Genomic DNA, 24,337 nt, shown 5'->3' on the forward strand with positions numbered 1-24,337 from the left:
ACTTGGCCATGCTCCAATGAAGAATTAGACAGATTTTTAACTAAAAATCAACAATCTCTTCCCTAGAATGAAATTTACGTCAGAAAAAGAAAATAATGAATTCCTTTCATGGATTTACTTGTAAAGAGGGAAGCTGATGGTGCTCTCAGCTATTCCATTTATAAGAAGCATACATTTATGGAAAAATACATTCTTCAGGACTCAACATATTACCCCCCCCACACACACACACACATACAAACTGTTAACACGGATTTGTGAAGACTCTTGGCCACCAGACACATAGCATGCTCTTCTCAGGACACACTATGACTAGAATTACAATGCATTGATGACAGCATTATACCTAATGGTTACTTTCTATCCTAATTACAGCACCTCTTAGATAATTACTTCCCAAATAATAACTCAGACAACAAGAGAATTTTCATCCCTTAATATAAATTATAAATATACTTTCATTCCTTATATAACAAGTATTTAAGAATGCATATCAAAAGGGTTTTTTTTTTTTTTTTTTTTTTTTTTTTTTTTTTTAAGGGAATATCCGAACAACTTTCAAGCCAGTTGTGTGATTTTGTCTATCATTCCCTCCACTAAAGACAAACTTCTCTTGGCTTTGCAGTGTAGGCATACAACATTTAGAACACATGGATTAAATATTTTCTCCAAGATGAAAAAAACTTGTGTGACAAAATATGGAGTTTCTATTAGCCACAGGATCTTAAGGGGTAACATAAAAATTCTTCACAAAAGTCTTTTCAAATTTGAGACTTCAAGGATCTAAATCACAGCTCTAAAATTTTCAAAATTCTGATAAACAGTGACTTTGGGCTCTTGCTAATAATTTAGTATTTATATTAGAGATGTGCCGAAGAGCAGGACTTGGCTAAAGCATATGCAATGAAATTTTATAAACAAATATTTTTTGTTCTTGTTTTTTAAAAAAAACACTATTTGTACCTTTTCCCCTCAAAATATTTGTTTATAAAATTTAATCCACAATGTTTAAAATTTAATTAATTATGCTTCACAAAATTAGAGAATGAAGAAAAATGAAAAAACTTATAATACTTCACATAATTATGGATATTATTTCTGGGGAAAACTCCATGTTACTCCTCTTAACAAACTATTATATTTATGGATATTTTGCCTGCTTCTGTTTAGGAGTGCCCCTGTTTAAATGTCATTAGCTTTTTACTCACAGATTCTTAGGGCATTGTAGATGTATATTTACCAATAAATATATGTAGCATAAAGGGAGAGAAATTTGCATATACCTTTTTCTGGGTGCTGTAGCTTTTCTTCTTTCAGCAATGTCCAAACTACTGTGTGTGGGGGGGGGGTATTAGGCAATGTGGGAGAATTAAAATAGAAATGGGGAACAAAAACGGTTTTTTTTTAATTACACACACACATTATAAGGGATGGGCAGATTTTTTATATTTATATAGGGTGGGAAAGGGTGAAAGGGGTTGAAAATAGCAACTGATTTTTAGAAGGGGGGGGAAGTGGGTTTGATGGGGTGCGGTCCGTTTTGACTATTCTTGGTCGTCGTTTGAACACATGGAGGAAGTGGATGCTATGTCAGGTCAGGAAGGTGCTTCTGTTTTTGAAGTGTTTGTGTTATCGCCTATTGGTCGGGGTTGTGACCTCAATTTCATGTTGTGAAGCTTCCAAACCTTGGAGTTTATGTAGAGCCTGTGTACGTTGATAGAGTTTGCGTCAAATTTTATGGCTATTGTTTCCGATATTCTAAGCATTGTTTCATTGTCTTGTCTGTCTGCTATGATGGCCTTGTCGATCTGTGGGGTATGTTTTGTTCAAGGGCATGAACAGCTATTTCTGTGCTTTGTATATGTGCTTTTCTTTTTGATGTTGCGTTTTTTAGTGTTTAAACGTTCTGGAATAGGGATGTTACAATCGCAGAAGTGTTCATGTATTCTTGCCCATAAAGACCTGATGGTGGAACCTGTGTAGGTGATATCACAGTCTTTTTGGCAGGGAAATTTATAGACTAAGTTGTGGTGTTCAAATATTTCTTTTTGTGTGTGAAATTTAGTGGGTTTCAGGAGATTTGCCAATTTTTGGTTTGTGGTGAATGCCAGTTTGTAGTCAGTATGTTTGAAGATGCATTTATAGGCTTTGTATGTGTTTTGGGTGTATGGTAGTTTGATAATTTTTTGTGTAGGGCAGTTTGTTTTGGTACTTGGGTTGTTTTGGCAGTTTTTGGCCGTCTTGTTTGCGTAATTTATTAGTTGTGTAGGATAGTTGTGGTTTTTGAAGATCTGTGTTAGTTTTTTTATTTCTGCGTTTAGATTACTCTGATTGGTTGAAAATTTGTGCGCATTTATGAATTGTGATAAGATGACCGATTTTTTAACGGAATATGGATGGTATGAGTGGAAATGGAGGTAGTTTCTGATATGTGAGGGTTTGTGGTATACTTTCATGGCTATTTTGTTGTGTGTTCTGGTTAATGTCAAGTTTAAGAAATTGATGGATTTGTTCTGTTCGGTTTCTATGGTGAATTATAGTCTGTTGCTGTAACTGTTTAGGGACGCTTTTAAGGTGGTGATGTGTGTGGGATTTCCAATGCACAGAATATCGTCCACGTATCTGCCATAAAAGGTGGAAGGGTGGAGTAGGAGTGATTCTGTGTGTGCTAGGAATAATTCCGCTAGTTGTCCGCTGATGTTTTGGCCCATGGGGAGTCCGAATATTTGAATGTACATGTTGTTGTTGAACTTGAAGAAGTTTGCCGAGATTATTAGTTTTATTAAGAATAATATCATTGGGCGTTAGTTTAGTATGAGAGTGTACTCCTAAACAGAAGCAGGCAAAATAGCCGTAAATATAATACTTCACATAATCATACATCCACATGAAAATAAATAAATGAATACATAAGCTTTGAAAACTGACTGGAGAGCTTATGAGAATACAATCTTCAACATCAGAGTTAACTTAGCTTGCACTACTAAAAAGATGTGCACTGCCACGGCATCTGTATATTTGCTTTTTATTAGTTTCTTCTGGTCAAGGTTTCACTGGCCTAACAGCTGTTTTGAACTGCTAGTTTTCATCACAGATCAAGCAGATATCTTAAAATAACAAGAATCCTCATTCAATATCAAAGCAATTCTGTTTCAGAGATTTGCATTTTTCATAAGTGAACGTCAGTCGGTTCTTAAGAGTAATTATCAAAGGGCCTAAATATATTCATTTTGGCATTGTAAAATAAACAGATCAATTCATATTTCATGCATTACTTTAAGAAACCTGGAAAGTTGTTCAAATAGTGCAAGCTAAGAAACCATTGAAGTCAAGGATTGCATTCTCGTAAGCTCTCTTCTTTATTCGAAACTCTCCAAGTTTCTACATATTTGATATTTATATATTCAACTATGAAATAAGCAAGTATCTTTAACATCTCCAATTTTTGTTTATTCTATATTGCCAAAATGAAGAGTTTTAGCATCATCTTCGATAAAAAGGGAAGATAAAATTTTGCTTTCCCTAAATATAATAACTGTCAATTTTTTAGGTATAGAAGTGAGATGCTTCAATTTGAAATAAGTCAAATATTATAATGGAGGATATTATGGATCCATCCATATTTTATAGCCAAATATAAAAACATACTTAAAACTTTCAAAAACTTACCGAGTTTGAGTATTTTTCTACAAAATATAGATGACTCTGTAATATTGACTATTTGAGCTTAGTTACAGCATTGAATGAGCTTATTATGTCTTCTCTTCCACTTGTATTATTTTATTTTTTTTTTAACTTGGTCAATTCGAAGCCTGGTGTTTCTGGCTGGTGAAACTTACTCAATGCATTAAGAAATGGAAATATACAGGTTGTGGGTTAGAGTTTGCGTTGTTTATATTGCCAAGGCAACCCCGATTCTGGTGTTGTTCTCATAACTCTCAGGTAAATTTTCGAAACTTCAACTTTTTCTTTATATATTTGGATATAAAACATACATAGACTCCTATCCCACATTTTGACATAACAAACTATCATTTAATTTCATAGAGCACTGTATCTAAAAAACAATACAGCATAAAAATCAGAACAAAATATTGCACTTATTTCTTCAAAGAACAAAAATATTAATGAAACTGATTTTAAACTGTGAAATATAGAAAATCAGGGATTTAATACTCAAAATGAATTTGTGATAATTATAATGTAGGAAAATTAATTTTTCAGTATTTTACGAATAGCATATGTATGGTTTCTTTGTAGATATTTCTGACTTCAGAAAAAAAAGAAAGAAAAAAGAAACTCTTTCAAGGAGTCAGCTGGTAGCTAGAGCTGAGAGAAACTTTCCAGGGAAATTGAATTGCAGAAGTCATAGAAGATAAGAGAAGGCTTTTCTTAATTGGTTGCATTTGCTATGATGCATGTAACAGGAATTTTCTGCTTTAGCTGGTTGAATACTGAATCTTTATACTATTTTGGCCGAATACCAAAGCAAAACCGAATATTCAGTGCATCCCCAATTTATATATGGGTATGCAAGTTAAGGCTTATATATTGTAAATATTTTATATACACGTATATTCTTGTAGGTATATATATTTGTATTTGTGTGCATTACACACACACATTCATAGATTGATTTAGTTATTCATTCTTTTTTACACATATTTTTCATATTCACTTTATGTGAATAATCGATTATACACAATTTTTATGGAAACATTATAATTAAAATTTTTTTATTCTTAATCTACAAAATTTTTCTCTTTTAAACTATGTCTATACTTGTAACATTCCTGTAATGAGACTCTACCAGTGACTGAGTTTGCTTATTGTGTTAATAAGTTTACAGCTTTCTATGGGTTCCTAAAAGCATCATGTGACTGGAAAGAGAGCAGAACAGAAGCACTCTGTAATGACTGTTGCCATTCCTTTCTCACTTCATATTCACTCTACTGATATGACGAGATATCCAACACAAAACATACATGTTTTATATTACATACTTTATTGTTCTTTATGTAATTTAAGTATATAATAAGTTCATCAGGTTTTGTAGAGTAGATGATAAATATTTCAATACACGATATGAGAGAACAAGGGAGTCATCCCCTAAAGGTGGTGAATGAGATGAAATGGTTGGCAGAAGTGGTTATGACCATGCTCTGTCAGTAAACAAGTTTAATAGAGGTAAGATACTACTTGTGATAGGAAATGTAACAGGATGCCTCATAACTTTCTGTGCCCACAGGTGATGTCACTACAAGAGTTACAGGATAACAATGGAAATACTTTAACTAGCTGCTCTATCCTTAAAGATGGGTGAAGTGGATGAAATATTCAAACACCTTAAGATTTTTCACAGATCAAGACATCATTAGCATTCTGCCATTTTGATAATTACAAAGAAATTCACTTTGTAATTATCCTTTTCCAACGTTAATCCTTTAACAGCGATTGAGAGTCATTAGCAGATTAACTCTAATGGAGCGACCTTTGCTGTCACGTACTTGGAATTTACTTCATTGTCCTTCAATATTTGAACTTTTTGTGGCACAATTTAAGATAAAATGAATTTCACATCTGAGAAAATAAATAATCAATCTGAAATGACCACAGGTCAGTCTTTGCATTGAATTTACTTAGTATTAGTAAATTTGTTGTCTTTTATTTTTCAAATCAGTACAACAAAACAAGACACTTTACTGACAATATTGAAGAAATTATTTTTGTCAAATTTTCAAATGCTTGCATTGAAAGTCATTACAATAAGTATTGGGTTGGCAAATAAGTTCATTCGGTTTATGCGTTAGTACAAGTTTATGCCACTTTGCCTGTCACTATTGTTGCGCTATCGCATAACGCTATTGCGCAGTTGAAAGGAGACATTTCCCATAACCTTTCAGTGAATTTTTGTTCGGTCAACTTCAGTTGCGTGTGTAACATATTTTTAGAAATGGAAGGAAATAACATACATTACTGGCATATTTTGTTTTTTTATTTCAAAAAAGGCAAACAAGCTGCAGAGGCCCATAAAAAAATATGCAGCGTATATGGGTATGGTACCGTAACAGAACACGCATGCCAAAAGTGGCTTGCCAAATTCCGTTCTGGGGATTTTGATGTTAGTGATGCGCCTTGCACCCGACCGAGGTTGATTCGAGTGTTGTGAAGGATATCGTCAACAAAAATCCATCACAAACAGTGTAGGGGATTGCTGCATACTGAACATATCCCATACAAGCGTTGAAAACCATTTGCACAAGCTGGGATATGTTTCAAAACTCAATGTTTGGGTGCCGCATGAATTGACTGAGGCAAATATGACTGTTCGCATATCCATCTGTGATTCGCTGCAACGTCGCCAAGAAAACGACCCATTTTTGAAGCGGATGATTACAGGAGATGAAAAATGGGTTGTGTATGATAACGTGGTACATAAAAGATCATGGGTCACAAGAGCGAACCGCCGCAAACAACCTCAAAAGCAGGATTGCACCCAAAGATCATGCTCTCTGTGTGGTGGGATTATAAAGGTGTTGTCCACTACGAGATGTTACCATCAGGCAGAACAATTGATGCAACTGTCTATTGCTTACAGTTAACGTGACTGGCCCATGCAATTAACACAACTCCTTTCTGATTTGCCAATTTCCTGAATTGGCAAATCAGAAAGGAGTTGTCTTTCACCATGACAATGCAAGACCCCACACATCGTTAACAACCCGGATTAAATTGTAACGTCTTGGCTGGGATGTTTTGCCACATCCTCCGTATTTACCGGATCTGGCACCTTCCGATTAATGCCATTGATGACAATGGCAATATCATATTAAAAGCGAGGATATTAGGAAAGAACTTGACATTGTTAGCATCCAGGAATGTGTTAGCAGAGCTAATCTCAGGTAGTATGGTCACTTAAATATGTATGAACCGTATGTATGTTGAACTATACATACATACGGTTCACAATAAACAATAAATCTCATTCTTCTTGTTGAGAGGCTTATACGCTGGTTAAACATGATAACTAATATTTAAGGAATTGACAGCGTATACTAGAAATATAAATTAAATAAACTTTAATATATACTTTCCGATATTTCGGCAAACGTCACGTTGCCATCTTCTTGGGAACTTACTACAAAGAATCCCATCACCCCCCCCTCACAACAATATGGAGTTATTAAGACATTATTCAACAGGGCAAAAATAATCTGTTCAAATGATCAAGCCCTAACCACTGAACTAAATCACATCTGTGACACTTTCTCAGCCAATGGCTACCCCCTCCAAAAAATACTTAACCCAGTTATCCACAACCCACCACCCTTCACAAAAAAGATTACTCTAAATCCATCACCATTCCCTACATCCGAGGCACCTCAGAAAAAATCAATAAAATCTTAAAAAAACATGACTTGACCACTTGTTACAGACCACACAGAAAACTGGCATCCCTTATCCGCTCCACTAAAGACCAACCACTTCCCCTAGACCTACCTGGTGTATACCAGGTCCCTTGCAGCTGTAAATTGTCCTACTTTGGCCAAACAGGCAGGACAACAAATATCAGAATCTCAGAACACAAGGATTACATCCGATTTCACCAGTACAGCCACTCTGGGCTTGCAGACCACGCTCTGGATACTCACCACAGAATAAGATGGAAGAAAGCCACAGTAATACACCGCAGCAAGTTCAAGTATGAAAGACTATTCATGGAATCAGCCTTGGCCCTTAGGAACATGCCAAACCTCAACAGATGCATGAGACTGCCCCAAATTTGGGAAACTTTTATCAGAAGAACTTCAGCCCAAAGGCCAAGAACTACCAATATAGCCTGCCAGGGAGCACCATCAGGACTTAGGAAAACGTTAGCTTCCTAGCTTCAGTCTCATTTGCTGTTATTAGTACTTGTGTGCACGTGTCTTTGTAGTAAGTTCCCAAGAAGATGGCAACGTGACGTTTGCCGAAATATCGGAAAGTATATATTAAAGTTTATTTAATTTATATTTCTAGTATACGCTGTCAATTCCTTAAATATTAGTTATCATTATCAAACAATAAATCTCATTCATAATTTTTGTGACTGCAGTATCTTAATTTACTAATTTTAATCAACTGTTGTATTTAAAACGCCAGCATTCTTTTGTGGAAAATACATGTAATATAGTTGCACACAACAATACTTGCTTTCAAATAAATTGAATCATTTTCAAGATTATAAAAAAAAAAACAGCAAACACATATTCAAAAAACAAATAATTGACAAACATTGATCAGCTAAGTGATATGTAAGTTGGGTATAATTGAATCACAAAATCAAATCATGTATTACTCACCTAGTGCCATCAGCTTTCCAGCTGACTTTGTATGGTTTCAAGTGAAGTAAATTAATGTTTTCATTATCCATGGAAACTGGCTGAGAACCAGGAAATCCTGTACTGCAATAAGTAAATAAATAAAAGATACTCAGAAGGAAAAAATTACTCAATTTCCTTCAGATATTCAACTGGTGATTACTGTTGCAGATAAATGCATTCACACTCACTCAATCAACTCATGAAGCAGAGAATCTGAGAATTGTAAATATCACTCACATAAAGAAGTGAATCAACGTATGGGTCTTTTGAGTTAAATGATTCAGAGCTAATTCGACAAGTTGTGATAAGTAGATCTGTGTGATGGTGGGTATTCAAAAGTAGAGTAATCGATGAATATTATATATCTATTAGTTTCACATTACTGTTATATTAAAAATAAAATTCAAAAAAATTTATTTATTATAAAAAGATATTTATTAATCATAGTAAATCATGAGTTTATCTAATACTATGGTAATTACTGGTTATCCAGCAAGGTTTCTTTTGCTTTTAATAGTGTTTAACAACATAAAATTTTACTTGCATATATAGTTCATATTCAAGTAACGGTTTAGCCAAACACTATTTTACTGTTAAAATATTATGCAATTTTTTTAAAAAAATAAGTTTAGATTTCAAAGATTTAAATTGCAAAGCATATAAACTATACAATACATTTATGTAATTAGAAATTTGCATATGTCCTTTGGAATTATATAATTTAACTCTACTTCACTGCCTTCACACACACACACACACTACTGAGAAACAAAAAATGGTCCATTTAAAAACAAACAAACAACAACAAAAAAGCAGTACATTATTTCAAGAAATACAATAAATATCCATTGCTATTCATACAAAGTGAACAAAATTTTTTTTTCTTCCTAAGGATAGAAACTGACATAAATTCACTCATTAAAAAAAAAACAGATAACAAATTTCACTCATTCCCATTTAACAATGAAAACAATCTAGCCATGTGTATGTGCATTCCAACTCCACTCTTTATCAACTTTCTGGGATGAACCCTTGTGATCTCCCATCCATCATATACTGAAAAGTTTCTTCAAAATCTACTCTATAACCTATTCCCTCTTTACCATCTATCCACATAAACTGTAATCCACAAACCCTTCAATCTACCCTAATATGGAACATTCCACAGACCAATAACCATTTTGCTTCTGAATCCTATCCATCACTTTAACACCCCTAAGAAACCAAGGTAGCCAAATCTATGTGCATTTCAGATGTGGTGATAGCAAAAGAGTGATAAGTTCTTTGTCACTGCTTATCAATGTATCTACTATAGAAGTTATCATTTAAACTTCTTTTCTCACTTTCGCAATATATTCCTCTGGATGTTAACTTTGTCTAATATCACTCTTTATTAAATTTTTTACCTTACATTTCTTGCAGTCTCTAACTCCATCTATGTAATCTACAGCTTGTAGTTTTTTATCATTATTATTATCCCAAAGCGAATTACTTCACACTCTGACACACCAAATTGAAATCTATCTTATTCTTTCTTGGTTTAGTATCAAACTAAACCAAGAAGGATAACTGGATATTTTCACTCAAATCATTAATTCTCAATATCATTAATGCATAAAATGAACAGCAAAAGCCAAAGTATGGTGCCTTAAGACAGACCAATGATCACCTGTCTTTTTCATTCAACTTCACCAAATACTCATGGAAAGTTTTTCCACTTGGTTATAAATAGAAAAGTTTGGTTACTTGACAAGAAATTATTTAAGAAATTATGTGAAGTCAGGGTACTGACTTATACAAACTGCCTTTAAAATCCAATACTGGAAAACCATTATGGGAAGGATCCAGATCAGTTTTGACCTTTACTGGTTTTATCAGTAGGAACCATATCCAAGAAGGTATCAAGGTTAAATCAATACAGAGGTCATATATTAAACAAAAATATAATCTGTCAAGTATAATATCCACCATATACTATTCTCTGATATCTATCCATGTCTTATTCACATCACCAGCTTCATGTCCATTCCCATGTGTTCCAACTTATGTAATAAGGTTTCATGCAATATTATTGATATTAGCATCATGCAGGTATCTCCCATGGAGCCAGAAGACTCATTGAAGGAAATCCACAGTAAACAATATTCACACAAAACCAATCCTTCACACTCATTCACCACTCTCCAAGCAAAAAAATCTAATCCACACACACCTTACTAACAGCAATCTAGTACCAGATCGACATAATATGTGTGACTGAAACAAAACAAAAACAGAAGAGATCTTTTAGAAATACAAAATGTTATATTCAGGCAATGATAATTAGGGAAAAGAAGGAGTAGTCATAGTATTCAATATGAGGATAATCTTCTTGAATGGCAAGCAATATCAAGTAGAGTGATGTGGGCAAATATCAGAATGGATAAACTGGATAATGATGGCTGGTGACTTATTTGTGCTAATCGTTCCACAGAAGGGTTCTACCAAGGAAGAAATAGAGGAATTTTTTGAGGGCATTAGAGAAGGCAGCTGGCCGAATATAAAAGAAAAAGCTGATGATCGATGGAGATCAAAACAGCAGAGTATGAAATGATTACCAGACATATAGAAATGTCTTAGAAAAATTGGAAGAAAAGTGCAAAGCTAATAATAATTGTGAATGTCTTGTGGATTTCTGTTCAGGACATGGATTAATTATTACTAACGCCATGTTCCAACATAAAAATATGTATTGTTGGATTCTGAATGAAGAAAAATTAAAATTATTAATACTCCCTTCAGAATCCAACATAATCCACGATATCAAAGACGGTAAGTTTTGGCAGATATTTGTAGATATTATTTAATGTAAATCTCTTATTATAAACTATTATTCATATAATTACCTTCAAGTTTTTTTTATTTAATTATTTAATCTAAGGTATGTATTAATAATAGAAAGGACTCTGTATAAAAATAACGTTCAGATTATTTTATTTATTCCTATATTGATAGCAGAAGAATTTGTGTTCATCATATTTAATTATATATTATTTGAATTGAAAAATATCCTTTTCTTTTATTTCTGTATGTAAAGGTATAATGTTATGTAATGTTTATGCTTATGTACTGCTCTAATTGTTGTCATGGAGACAGAGTTAAAAGTAGAAAGTGCAAGCATAGTAGCGCGTGAGTTATGCAATGTGAGATGGAATTGATATGAGCTAGACGGTAAGTTTTGGCAGGAAAACGGAGTGAAAATATATAAATGAAAAGCAAGAGTAAACAAGAGCAGTGGGTCAAGAGTTGGTCGGCAGTCAGTCAGCACTACAACTAGGGACTGAGTACAATTGGGGCGCTCAGCACAGTAACGGCACGGAGAACAGTACAACAGAGATGAGGAAATAATAAATTAGCAGCACGGAGTTAAGTAAGAGACTGTAGTACAAAGAATTAAGTGCTGTAATCAGATTACGAAGGATCAAAATGTAAATTGGCAACTCAGAATATTGATATGAAATTCTGAAGTTAATGTTGTATTCCAGTGCTTTCAAGAAAGATTAGTGGAAAGCTGATTCTATTGCAAAGTAGTATGTGAGGAATAAGTGAATTTTCTAGTGCAAGTGTGTCTGCATATGTGATGTGCTGAAATTAAAGATTAAGTTAGTTTAAAGAAGATTACCTTTTGAAATGTGTAGCTCCAGTGTGATAATTAACTAAAGTTTTAAGTGTGCCTCAGCGAATAATATGTGCAAAGATTTATTCTCGTAAGAACAGTTGTACTTTATAGCATTTTAGAGTGAAGTTATAAGAATTATCTCCTTCTGTTAAATCCTAACATTAACTGTGGTGTTTATGCTGAAATTAGCCGAAGCTAGAAGGTTAATAGTCTTCCCCCCTTAAAGTGATAGCTATCTCTTGGCTGAGCTATGTGATTTCTGACTAAGAGATAGATAAAGAATACTACTGCTAAAATATTTGCTGTGAATTTCAGTGGTAAAGAACTTTAGAACTATCTTTGCTTATTAAGGAGAAATTAGATTTTGAAGCTCAGTGTTTAATATAAAGAGTTGAGTGAATGTTGTGAGTAGTAGAACAGAGATAATTTTGCATTATCTTGTATCCAAAGTATGCTTGTGTATATATTATATAGCCTTGCATTAAATTTTTTGTTTTATTGATTTCAATTTGTTGTTAGCCTGATTCTTTTCCACTGCACCATTCATAAAATTATCAGACCTAGCAGGAACCTAAAATGTTAATGTAAAATTCAACCTATCTATAAACATTAGACTGCTAAAGTTAATTAATATTTGATTACACTATTTTGCATAAACTAATCTGAATATAGGGTGGAGCAGTATAATAGAAATTTCCCTATATTTGGATTAGTAATCAACATACAATTAATTAACTTTAATAAGAACAATGTTAAAGCAAGATGGCAGATCAAAAGCCAGGAAGGACGATCCAACAGTACAAATTCACATGGAGAGAAAATGCAATAAATAAGAAAAGTCTCATTCACTATGTTATAGTTAGTGCTGCTTTCCTGCTGGTTCAGGGCACAAGAATATACAGAGTATTTGAATTAGAAAGTGATCACCATTTGGTTTTGAGCAGGATAAAATTGAACATCATAGTGAAAAGGAAGGGATGTAAGAAAATTTTTTTTTCACTTGGTTAGACTATAATAAATTTAGTTTAATTTATTCAAATGTGGTCAAACAAAGTTTGCGCCTGAAAGTATCTTCAGGACTGGGATAAGGTAGTACAACACTGGGAAACTCATTGCAAAGGTGGAGCAAGCTAACATGACTCCTATCTCAGTATCTCCCATAATGCAAAACATATCTCCTTGCGGATATGTATAATGTTATGCATTAAGGGAAGGGCCACTTCCCAGATGTTAGCTTGCTCCACCTTTGCAACGAGTTGTCCGGTGTTATACTACCTTACCCTAGTCCTGAAGATATTTTCAGGCGCAAACTTTGTTTGCTCACACTTGGATAAAGGATTAAGCTAAATTTATTATAGTCTAACCAAGTGAAAAATAAACTTTCAACATCTTTCTCTAAATCCAGAGTAATTTAATAAAAAGGTGGCACACCGTTTGGCAACTCCTATAGGTAGAGATGACCTTGCTAATGCTTCTGCCTGGTATCTCCACTTGGGCCTGGCTCCCACTGAGGAGACCTCAATAAAGGTCGAAACTAGTCTGGGTAGTGTCCCTTCCCTTAATGCATAACATTATACATATCCACAAGGAGATGTGTTTTGCATTACTATGGGAGATACTGAGATAGGAGTGATGTTAGCTTGTTCCACCTTTGCAACGAGTTGCCCGGTATTGTACTACCTTACCCCAGTCCTGAAGATATTTTCAGGCGCAAACTTTGTTTGCTCACACTTGGATAAAGGATTAAACTAAATTTATTAAAGTTGAAACAGTTAGTAGATGTTAACTGTAGACTCAAATACACAAACATTATTCAAGAAAAACTGAAAGAGTTTGAAAACAAGACCCAAACCTTGGAGATTCAGTGTCAAATCTTGAAGAAAACATTGACTGATTGATTCAGCCAGAGAGGCTGAATGTGGTGAGGTTGTCTGTAAGGATAGAAAAATTGGGACTCCATGGTGAACTCAGAAAGTTAAAGAGATAGTGAAGGGCATATGACAAAGTGCCAAGAGGAAAGCTCTTCAAAACAATACAATTATGAGGTGTAAATGGGACATTATATCAAGCAATACATGTCTCTATTTAAGCTGTAAGTCACCATTCAAGAATTGAAAGAGGTACAGACAGATGGTTTGAAGTGAAATCAGGCATAAGACAAGGGTGAACATTATCTCCACTGTTATTCATTATCTATATGGATTACAATATGAAGGAAAGTGGTATAAAATCTGATATCAAAATTAGTAATGTTAATCTAGGTCTTTACTTTATGCAGATGATGTTATATTTTTAAATAAATCCAGTACAAGTCTGCAGGATTCCCTGACTAAATTGAGTAACTGTTGTAATAGGTTTGGTATGAAAATCAGCAAAGACAATGAAAATAGGTAGAAATATTAAAAACATCAACTGTATCCTAAATGGAACCTATAGAACAAGTAAGACATTTCAGCTATTTAGGCACATTATTTAGTGAAAATGGTAAATTAAATATGGAAATAGATATCAGAATTAATAAAGCTGGTATGGTAGGAAGCCAACTGAATAAATTTATAAGGAATAAGAGAGAAATTAGTCAAAACACTAAATTAGCTGTATACACAACAGTGTTCAAACCAATTTTAACTTTTGGATTTGAGAGATGAGTTAGAAATAAAACACCTGACCAAAGACTGGAGACAACAGATGTGAGAACCTTGAGAAAGATTAGGGGAGTAAACACGTAGCATCAATGGCAATATGATATTAAAAATGAGGATATTAGGAAAGAACTAGACAAAGTTAGCGGAATGTGTTAGTGGAGCTAATCTCAGGTGGAATGGTCACCTAAACAGAATTGGAGAGAAAAGATTAGCTAAACAAGTGTTCTTTGCCACTTGTTTAGCTGTTTGTTGGCAGAAAAAAGACCCAGAGGAAGACTAAGATGTAGATGACTTGATATAGTAGCACCTTAAAAGAAGGATATATAACTTGATTATATAAAGAAACCTGTGGAGAATTCATGACTAAATAAACACACGTAAAACCACAGTAATACGTTTTTTTTAATACGTAAATATTTCGTCCTAAGCATCTTAGGACATCGTCAGTACAGTTGAGAACAATACTAGGCAATGATTTTCTTGCCATTCCTAAAGTATGGGAAATTGTCATACAAAACTGTATAAAATAATTCAATTTTAATTTTAATTTAATCTAAATAATCTAATGTTTTTTATTTACATATGTTTTATTTCCGTGTGTTTATTTAGTCAAAGATATATAAGATCTGATAATATTGCAGTCTTGGCAGGTAACAGATTAATTTGGAAGAAAATTATTGATCGGAAGTTAGTAGTGGTGTAACTTTTCCAGGTAGTACTATTATAATATTCTATACACCCCCTGAGAGTACATATTAGGAATTTGATGATGATATTCTGCCTCTGATTGGCGACAGTGGTCATGCACTACTCACTTGAGAAGTAGCTAAATTTATGAATGTTCTATTCAGAAAAGGTCACATGCTAAACTACAAAGCAGGAAATTATGATGAACGGAGGAGCATGCTGGATTCTGTGCCATGGAATCAGTACATGGTATTGTTGGATGCGAAGAATATCAATGCTGTATGGGAAGCATTTAAAAAATACTTAAATGATGCAATATCAGCAAGTGACCCTAGAGATCGAAGAAGAAATAGGATAGGAGCGAAATAGATATGTAATCTTATTAAGCAAGAAATTCATAACAAATATATTGTGGAAGGAATACCACAATAAAATGTATAAGGATGATGTCCATTATGAAAATTATAAGCAGCTGGCCAAAAGAGTCCTAACTGTTGTATGGAAAGCTAAGTCTGAGTGAAAAGAAACTGGCTCTTCAAGCTAAAGATAACTCCAAAGAATTCTATCAATATGCTGACAGTAAAAGAAAGAATGCAATATTATTAGAATACCATCTGCGATCTGCGTTCAGAATAACTCTACTGAACGCCGCAAATGGTATGAGGGTGACAGATCCAGAACAAGTTGTTCAACTAATGAGTGTCCAATTTGCTGAAAGCTATTAACCTGGTGTATGCAATATTGAGTTCACTGCCTCTTCAATGGGATGAAGAAACTCAGGTGTACAAGGAAGAGGTATTAGAGCTGTTGCACTAGCAATTCCTTTGACTAGGCTATATAATTTGATTCTCAGAAGAGGGAAGATTCCACAGGAGTGGAAAGAACGTATGGTAATCCTATTGCACAAAGGTGGTGCAAAGACTGATGTATCCAACTATCGACCAATCAGTATCTCAGAAGCGGTAGTGAAGATTTTGGAAAAGTTGGTTAGGCTCACATTCAGAAATTAGTTGACAGAGAATCTCTACTTTGCAATGAACAACATGGGTTTACTAAGGGAAGGTCATATTTTAGCAACTTGCTAACATTCCTGGAAGTTTTTTCACTTCGCTATACTATAAATTAAAGATACCAAGAAATTATATACTTGGCTTAATCCTTTATCCAGGTGTAAGCAAACAAGTTCAGGTGCAAACTTTGTTTGCTTACACTTGGATAAAGGATTAAGTCAAGTGTATAATTTCTTGGTATCTTTAATTTATTGCTAACATTCTATAGTAAAGTTACCACTGAGCTAGGCAAGGGGAATGGATACATCATGATACTTTTGGATTTTGCTATAAGGATTTTGACAAAATACAGCATGGAAGACTGTTGCATAAATTGGAGAATGTGGGTTTGGATTATAGAATATTAGCATGGATAAGAGGATGGCTGACTGACATATCGAAAAGTGATATACAGGGGATGTAAGTCTGCAAGATTTAATGTAACCAGTGGTGTACCACAAAGATCAGTGCTCGGTCCAATGTTCTTCAATGTGAACATTAATGATATCGGGAAGGATTTGACAAGTGACATACAGCTAATTGTTGATGATGCAAAGATAGGTAGGATAATCAGGAATGAGACAGACATGCAGTACTTGTAGAATGATTTGAACAGACTGGAATTGTGGGCATTGGGAAATGAATGTCAGTAAATGCAAAGTCATGCACTTTGGTGTGATTAGATACCCAATGTCATATTATCAGTATTGCTGGGATTATGCTAGAAAAACTAATCAAGATAGGTATCTTTTAGTGTTAGTAGACAGGAAGTGGAAGTTCAGGAGCCATGTAGCAAAAATTGCAAATATAACTCAAAAGATCACTGTAAGGGGTGCTTAAGGGTCAAAGCTGTATAACTGAGAGGAGACCTCCACATAGCCTTTAAAGGAATGCGAAGAACCGAGCAGGGCTTCTGACCTAATGTCCAATCCTCACCTTCTCGTGGTGCACCCTGTTGGGTATCTACTTGGATACTGAACGAACAAGAATGGGCTAGCAATTTGGAATTAAGCCGACCAAATTGTATTCTTATTGGTTAAACCAAAATAAAAAAAAATTATGGTACAACATGACAAAATTTCATGCCGGCTGGGGCGTCGCCTGGTTAAACAAGGCCCCCGTTGTTTTTGCCAGGGAACCAGGTCAAACAGCGAAAAGTCAGCTACTGGAACAAATCTGAAAATAAACCCCAACTCAACATAACTAGAGTTAAAGATCGGTACTATCAACATAAGAAGCCTGAATGGCAAAGAAATGGAGCTAGCTGAGGAATTAGATAAGTACCAGATCGACATAACAGGAGTGACTGAAACAAAAAAGACCAAAACTGGTGAGATCTTTCTGAGCAATAAATACAAAATGTTATATTCAGGCAATGACAATCAAGGAAAAGAAGGAGTAGCCATAGTATTCAACACAAAATACGAGGTTAATCTTCTTGAATGGCAGTCAGTCTCAAGTAGAGTAATGTGGGCAAATATGAGAATGGGGAACTGGACAATGAGACTTATTTGTGCCTATGGTCCCACAGAAGGTTCTACTAAGGTAGAAGTGGAGGAATTTTTTGAGGCTTTAGAAAAAGCAACTGACACAATGAAAAAGGAAAAGTTGGTCCTTGTTGGGGATCTAAATAGCAGAGTAGGAAATGATTGTGAGACATACAAACATATTTTGGGAAAATTTGGAGAAAAGAGCAAAGCTAATAATAATGGCAAATATCTGTTGGATTTCTGCTCAGGACATGGACTGGTTATTACTAACACCATGTTCCAACATAAAAATGTGCACAAATTCACATGGAGAGAAGAGGCTAGGAATAAGAAAAGTCTCATTAACTATGTTATTGTTGATAGCGATGTTTTCCCCCTGGTGCAGGACACCAGAGTGTATAGAGGATTTGAAATTGGAAGTGATCACTATTTAGTCTTGAGCAGGATAAAATTTAATTTCATATTGAAAAGAATAACATGTAAGAAAGTTTTAAAGCGAATAAAAGTTGAGCAGCTCTCAGATGTGAGCTGTAGACTAAAATACACAAAGATTATTGAAGGAAAAATGAAAGAGTTTGAGAACAGGAATCAAACCTTGGAGATTCAGTGGCAAACTCTAAAGAAAACATTGATTGATTCTGCCAGAGAGGCATGTGGTGAGGTTGTTTGTAAGGATAAAAAAATCAGACCTCCCTGGTGGACACAGGAGGTTAAAGAGGCAGTGAAGGAAAAGAAGAAAGCATACCAAAAGTTCCTGTCAAATAAGTCAGCTTTTACTCTTACAGAATACAGAGACAAATGTAAGAAAGCTAAACAGTGTGTAAAACTAGTTAAACAAAAGTCATGGGAGGACTTTGGCAAGAATATAGAAAATAAATATCAAGAAAGTGGCAAAATATTCTGGAGATTGTTGAAGAAGTTTAAGAATGGAGGAAAGAGTGCTATAAAAGGAATTAGAGATGATAAAGGCAACATGAAAGCGGGAGAAAAAGATATCCTTGAAGTATGGAGTAATTACTTTGAAAAACTGCTAAATGAAACAAGCAGTGATGACAGTACAGTGGTAAAAAACACTGACCAGGCATGCAGTCAGGAATACATATCCATACTTGAAGTAGAAAAAGCCATCAAAGGCTTGAAATGTGGAAAGGCAGCAGAAGTAGATGATATTCAACCAGAAATGCTGAAGTATGGTGGTATAAGAGTCTTACAGTGGCTGCACTGCATAGTTCAGAAAGCCTGGATAGAGGGACGAATTCCCGATGATTGGAGTAGAGCTCTCATAGTACCCATATATAAAAAGGGAAATAAAACTGAATGTGAGAATTACAGAGGTATTTCCCTACTGAGTGTTCCTGGCAAGATCTATGCAAGTATACTTGAGAAACGGTTGAGAAGAATTATGGAAGAAAAGCTTGGTGAAGAACAAGCTGGATTCAGGCCAAATAGAGGCTGTCAGGATCAGATCTTCACTTTACGACAAATAGTCGAGAAATCATGGGAATATAACAAAGATCTGTATTTAAGTTTTGTCGATCTGGAAAAGGCATATGACAAGGTGCCAAGAGAGAAGCTATTCAATACGCTGCAGTTATATGGTGTCAATGGGACATTATATCAAGCAATACTTAGTCTTTATTTGAGTTGTAAGTCAACAGTTAGAATTGAAGAAGTACAGGAAGATGGTTTAATGTTAAATCTGGTGTGAGACAAGGATGTACATTATCCCCTCTGTTATTCATTATCTATATGGATCACATCATGAAGGATAGTGGTATTAAACATGATATCAAAATTTGAGATGTTAATGTCAGCTCTTTGCTTTATGCGGATGATGTTATACTTCTAAATAAATCCGCTACAAGTCTGCAAGATTCTCTGACTAAATTGAATAGCTCTTGTAATAGATATGGTATGAAGGTCAGCAATAAAAAGACAAAGACAATGAAAATAGGCAGAATCATTGAAAATGTCAACTGTGTTGTGAATGGAGAACCTGTGGAACAAGTAAAACATTTCAGCTATTTAGGCACGATTTTTACTGAAGATGGTAAATTAAATATGGAAATAGACAAGAGAATCAGCAAAGCTGGTATGGTGGGAAGTCAATTGAATAAATTCATATGGAATAAGAGAGAAATTAGTCGGAACACTAAATTAGCTGTATACAAGACAGTGTTCAAACCAGTTTTAACTTATAGATCTGAGAGCTGGGCCAGAAGTAAAACACTTGACCAAAGACTAGAGACCGCAGATATGAGAGTCCTGAGAAAGATTATAGGTCTGAACAGATGGCATCAATGGCAGTATCATATTAAAAACGAGGATATTAGGAAAGAACTTGACATTGTCAGCATCCAGGAATGCGTTAGCAGAGCTAATCTCAGGTGGTATGGTCACTTAAATAGAATGGGCGAGGAAAGATTAGCAAAACAAGTGTTCTCTGCCAGGTTGGCAGGAAAACGACCGAGAGGAAGACCAAGATATAGGTGGATTGGTACGGTACAAAGTGCTTTAGACGATAGAAATATAAGATCTGAGAATATTGGAGTGTTGACAAGTAACAGACTGATTTGGAGGAAAATTGTAGATTGGAAATTAATAATGATGTAATTTTTTTCATGTAGTACTATCATATCCTGAACACCCCTTGAGGGTACATGGCAGGAATTTGATGATGATGAGATCACTGTAATGCTGAACTGCACTTTGGCATGCAAAGATAAAGGTTATTTTTCCTTTTTATAAGGTCTTGATAAGGCCTCACTTGGACTACTGTAAGCAGGTCTGGTCTCCTGGTTTCCGTTGTGATTCTGATGCAGTGTAGAGAGAGAGAGTACAAAGAAGTGAGTGAGTTAAAAATGATATCAGGATTGTGGAATACTGATTATGTAGACAGATTGAGAATTTATAGACTGCAAATACTAGCAAACACAAGAAAGAGGGGTGATATTATTGATACTAGTATCCTTTCACACTATTAACTAGATTTCTGTTTTTTTAAGGCTCTGCAAAGGATTCAAAGGATTGTGGTTTTTGTTTTAAACAGGTGCAGGATTGACTGAGCTAGTTAGTTTGTAAGTAAACGCTGCATTTATTTTTATTTTATTTTAAATACGATATTGTTGACATGGCACCAATGTATAGAAAAACAACGACGGCAAAGACCATGTTGTCAGATGATTGGAATTTACAGGATTTTATTCACTGCAGTGTGTGTGTGTGTGACATGTATTCGCCGAGAAAATTAAAGGATATATGAAAAGAAATTGAAACTGGAGAGAGAGAGAGTGTGTGTAAATTAGAGTGTGTGTGCATTAAGTATTTCAAAAGTATCTGTTAGGTGAAGAATACAGCAAATATTAGTAGAGCAGACAGTACTGATGGAAGGATGGAAAATAATGTTATTATGAATGTGCAGAAGTGGAAATAGAGGAGAATGAAATAGACATTAATAAAGAAATTGCGCGATTGAATAGCAGAAAGATTCCTTCATAGAAGAAAGAGCAGAATTGAAAAATTGCAGAAGCAGCAAGAGATTAGCATGGAAAGAGAAAGAAGCTGGCAGTCCAAAGGAATAATAAAGACCGACCGAACAAACAAGAAAAACAAGTTCAGTAGAAAATTATGTATGAAGACTCAATGATCAGCGGAGTACTTAATGAAAGTGTGATAAAATTGTGTTTTCTGGGCACAAAAATTCATCATATTAGTCATGTCATCCAGATGCAAAAAGCTAAGTCAAAGAAAATTGTCTTTGTTGGTACAAATGATTTGAGAGGCGAGAAGTATTCTATGAGGGAGGATGTTAAGGAGTTGTTAGAAGAAGCAAAACTGAAGAGCAAGAAGGTCAAGTTTGCAAGTCTCCTACCAGATGACAGAGGCGAAACGAGGAGGAGGGCATTGATAACCAATGAGTCTACATGTAGATTGTGTAGAAGGATTTGTACAATGCTCATGGACTGCATCTAAATGGTTTTGGTCAGTGTCTAGAGAAAGCTTTGTTCACTGAGCATGCCAAAATGCAAATTCAGGGTAATTAAGCAATTAGGGTGGAAGCAAGTGAGTTTGTGTGAAAGCACCCATGAAGCGAGTAAATGTGAGAATGACAAAGCGAGGAATCTAGTCTCTAGAGCAAAAATATTGAATAGGGTATTCAATTCAGAAAGTAAAGGTGGGTGGGAGCATAAAGGGATGCTGCAGTTTCCCTACAACCTCTTACCTTTTAGTTACAACAGCACAACATAAAATTCGGGCTCATCAGTACATTTTGTTTCCATTCCATTATTCCACTTCATTTTTATTCCATTCCATTTCAACAACTGGACTCTTTCCATTCCGACAGTGTTTTTGTTAACACGAGAGTCTATGGGAGACTGCAGCAGATGCATCAGCGTGAGCAGGCACCTGGTCTCGATTTGTAATTGGATGTGAGGTCACCGGAAGCAGAATGAACCAGAAGTTATGTACATTTGACATAAGGGTGACGCACTGCGCTCTCATATCTTTCGTACTATTCCAGTACAGCTGCTGTCAGGACAATGTGGTTGACCACCCCATGTCTGCCACACACAGACAACAATGGCGGTACAATTATGGCTGTTGTGGGTTATATAGTAACCATTAGCTGGCTATTTCATTCAACTTTCGAGCCCTACACACCATTAGCAAGTTCAAGCCTACTTCAAGATTAATCTTGACGCAGACGGTAATAGCTTAGGTTAATTGGCACCATTATTAAACTAGAAAGCTGATACCAATGCCCACCGACGCACTTCTCTGGAGGAGGAGGATAGCAGCTCGAAAGTCGAATAATGGTGCCAATTAACCTAACCTTGCCTGGCCACTACATGCCATTAGCATGTCACATAGCACTCGAAAGTTGAATGACATAGCCAGCTAATGGCTACTATACAACCCATGACATCCATAATCGCATTGACGTTGTCCACGTGTGGCAGATAAACTATAGTCGGCTGCATTGTCCCAACAGCAATCGTACTGTAACAGTATAAAAGATATGGGAGAGCAGTGCCCCACCCTTACGTCAAATGTACATACCTTCTGGTTCATCCTCTCCCCCCCCCCCCTTCCAGTTACCTCTCATCCAACTGTGAACAAAGAACAAAATGCCCACTCACAGCAATGCGTCCGTTGTGGTCTCCCGTAGACTCTCATGTTAACGAAAACGCTATTGGAAGGAAAAAAGTCCAATTTTCAAAATGGAATAAATCAAAATGCACCGATGAGCCCAAATTTTCTTTGGTCACACTGTTATAACTAAAAGGTAAGATTGCTTGATATGCAAATTTTGAAATTTTAGGTGTATTCAAATTACATCTGATTTATACCACAATTTCTATATACTAATGCCAGAAGTATCAGGATCAAGAGGGAGGAATTTTTGGCATTGGTTAGTGTAACCTCGCCAAACATTATGGGCATTAGTGATATCCGGCTAACAGCAGATGTTGTTACAGGGATAGAATGTGAAGGGCTTAGTATTTTCAGGGAAAATAGAGAAGGTGGGTGAGAGGTACTGCTGATGATAGCAGATGAATTGCAGCCAAAAAGAATAGGTGATAGACAGAAGGGTGACTGTTCATTTGAAGCAGTCTGGAATGAGATTTAAAGCCAGCAAGACAAAATATACATTTGGTTGTTGCTAGAAGCCAGGGAGTTCCACAGATGATCTGGAAGAAAGATCACATGGCAAAAAGGAAATAGAATTTATACACTTACTAAGAGATAATTACTTAAGCAGCATGTGATGGAGGGGACTAGGGTTGGGAGAATACTGAACCTGGATCAGAAGAGCTATCTATAACCAAGGTGATCAGAACATTACCTCTGAATTGATGAAAGTGGCCATGCTGTCTTGACTTGGTAGACTGCAAAACATGATGAATATTCTGTCAAGAAGGAGTACATGTAAAACTACAAGGCAAGTGATTACGACAAGCTTAGAAAGAAGCTTAAATCTGTCTGCTGGCATAAAACACTGCAGGGTAAGGATGTTAGTTGTGCATGGGATATAGTATACCTAAGGTAAGGGGGGGAGGGTTAACTAGATAAGAGTTAGACAGATGAGTAATATCATTAAACATGAGCAGCAGAAGAAGAAATTGCTGTGGAGAATATATAAAGAGAAAGATGACCAGCAAACTAACGAACAGTACAAAGCTCAGATGAGAAAGGTGACCAGCATGGAAAGGAAGGCAAAATCAGATTATGAGAAGAATCTAGCCGAGCAGGTCAAAGGAAATCCCAAAGAGTTCTTTCTTTATGTGGCAATTAAGAAGAAGAATGACTTTAGAAGATTAACTTTAATGAGTGATGATGGTCATGAGGAGACAGAAGCAGATAAAATAGTCGAGTTACTGCGTGACCACTTTGTAAGGGTATATCATCTTAGTGAGGCTACTGTTTACCCTATGTAACAGAC

At 35.3% G+C, this 24,337-nt stretch overlaps 1 protein-coding gene across 5 annotated transcripts in view; it reads right to left on the reverse strand.

Moving 5' to 3' along the window:
- Window positions 1–24,337, reverse strand: part of mRNA-cap (RNA guanylyltransferase and 5'-phosphatase mRNA capping enzyme) — a 450,753-nt gene that overhangs the window by 173,331 nt on the left and 253,085 nt on the right. For all 5 annotated transcript variants that reach the window (XM_090411578.1, XM_090411577.1, XM_090411573.1 and 2 more), the window contains one exon: window positions 8,343–8,444. In XM_090411578.1, the coding sequence (XP_090267704.1) occupies window positions 8,343–8,444 (102 nt within the window). The remainder of the gene's footprint in view (window positions 1–8,342; window positions 8,445–24,337) is intronic.

The sequence above is a fragment of the Typopeltis vanoorti genome, chromosome 21, assembly GCF_054136105.1.
Source record: "Typopeltis vanoorti isolate ZY-2024b chromosome 21, IOZ_Tvanoo_1.0, whole genome shotgun sequence".
Taxonomy (NCBI): Eukaryota; Metazoa; Arthropoda; class Arachnida; order Uropygi; family Thelyphonidae; genus Typopeltis; species Typopeltis vanoorti.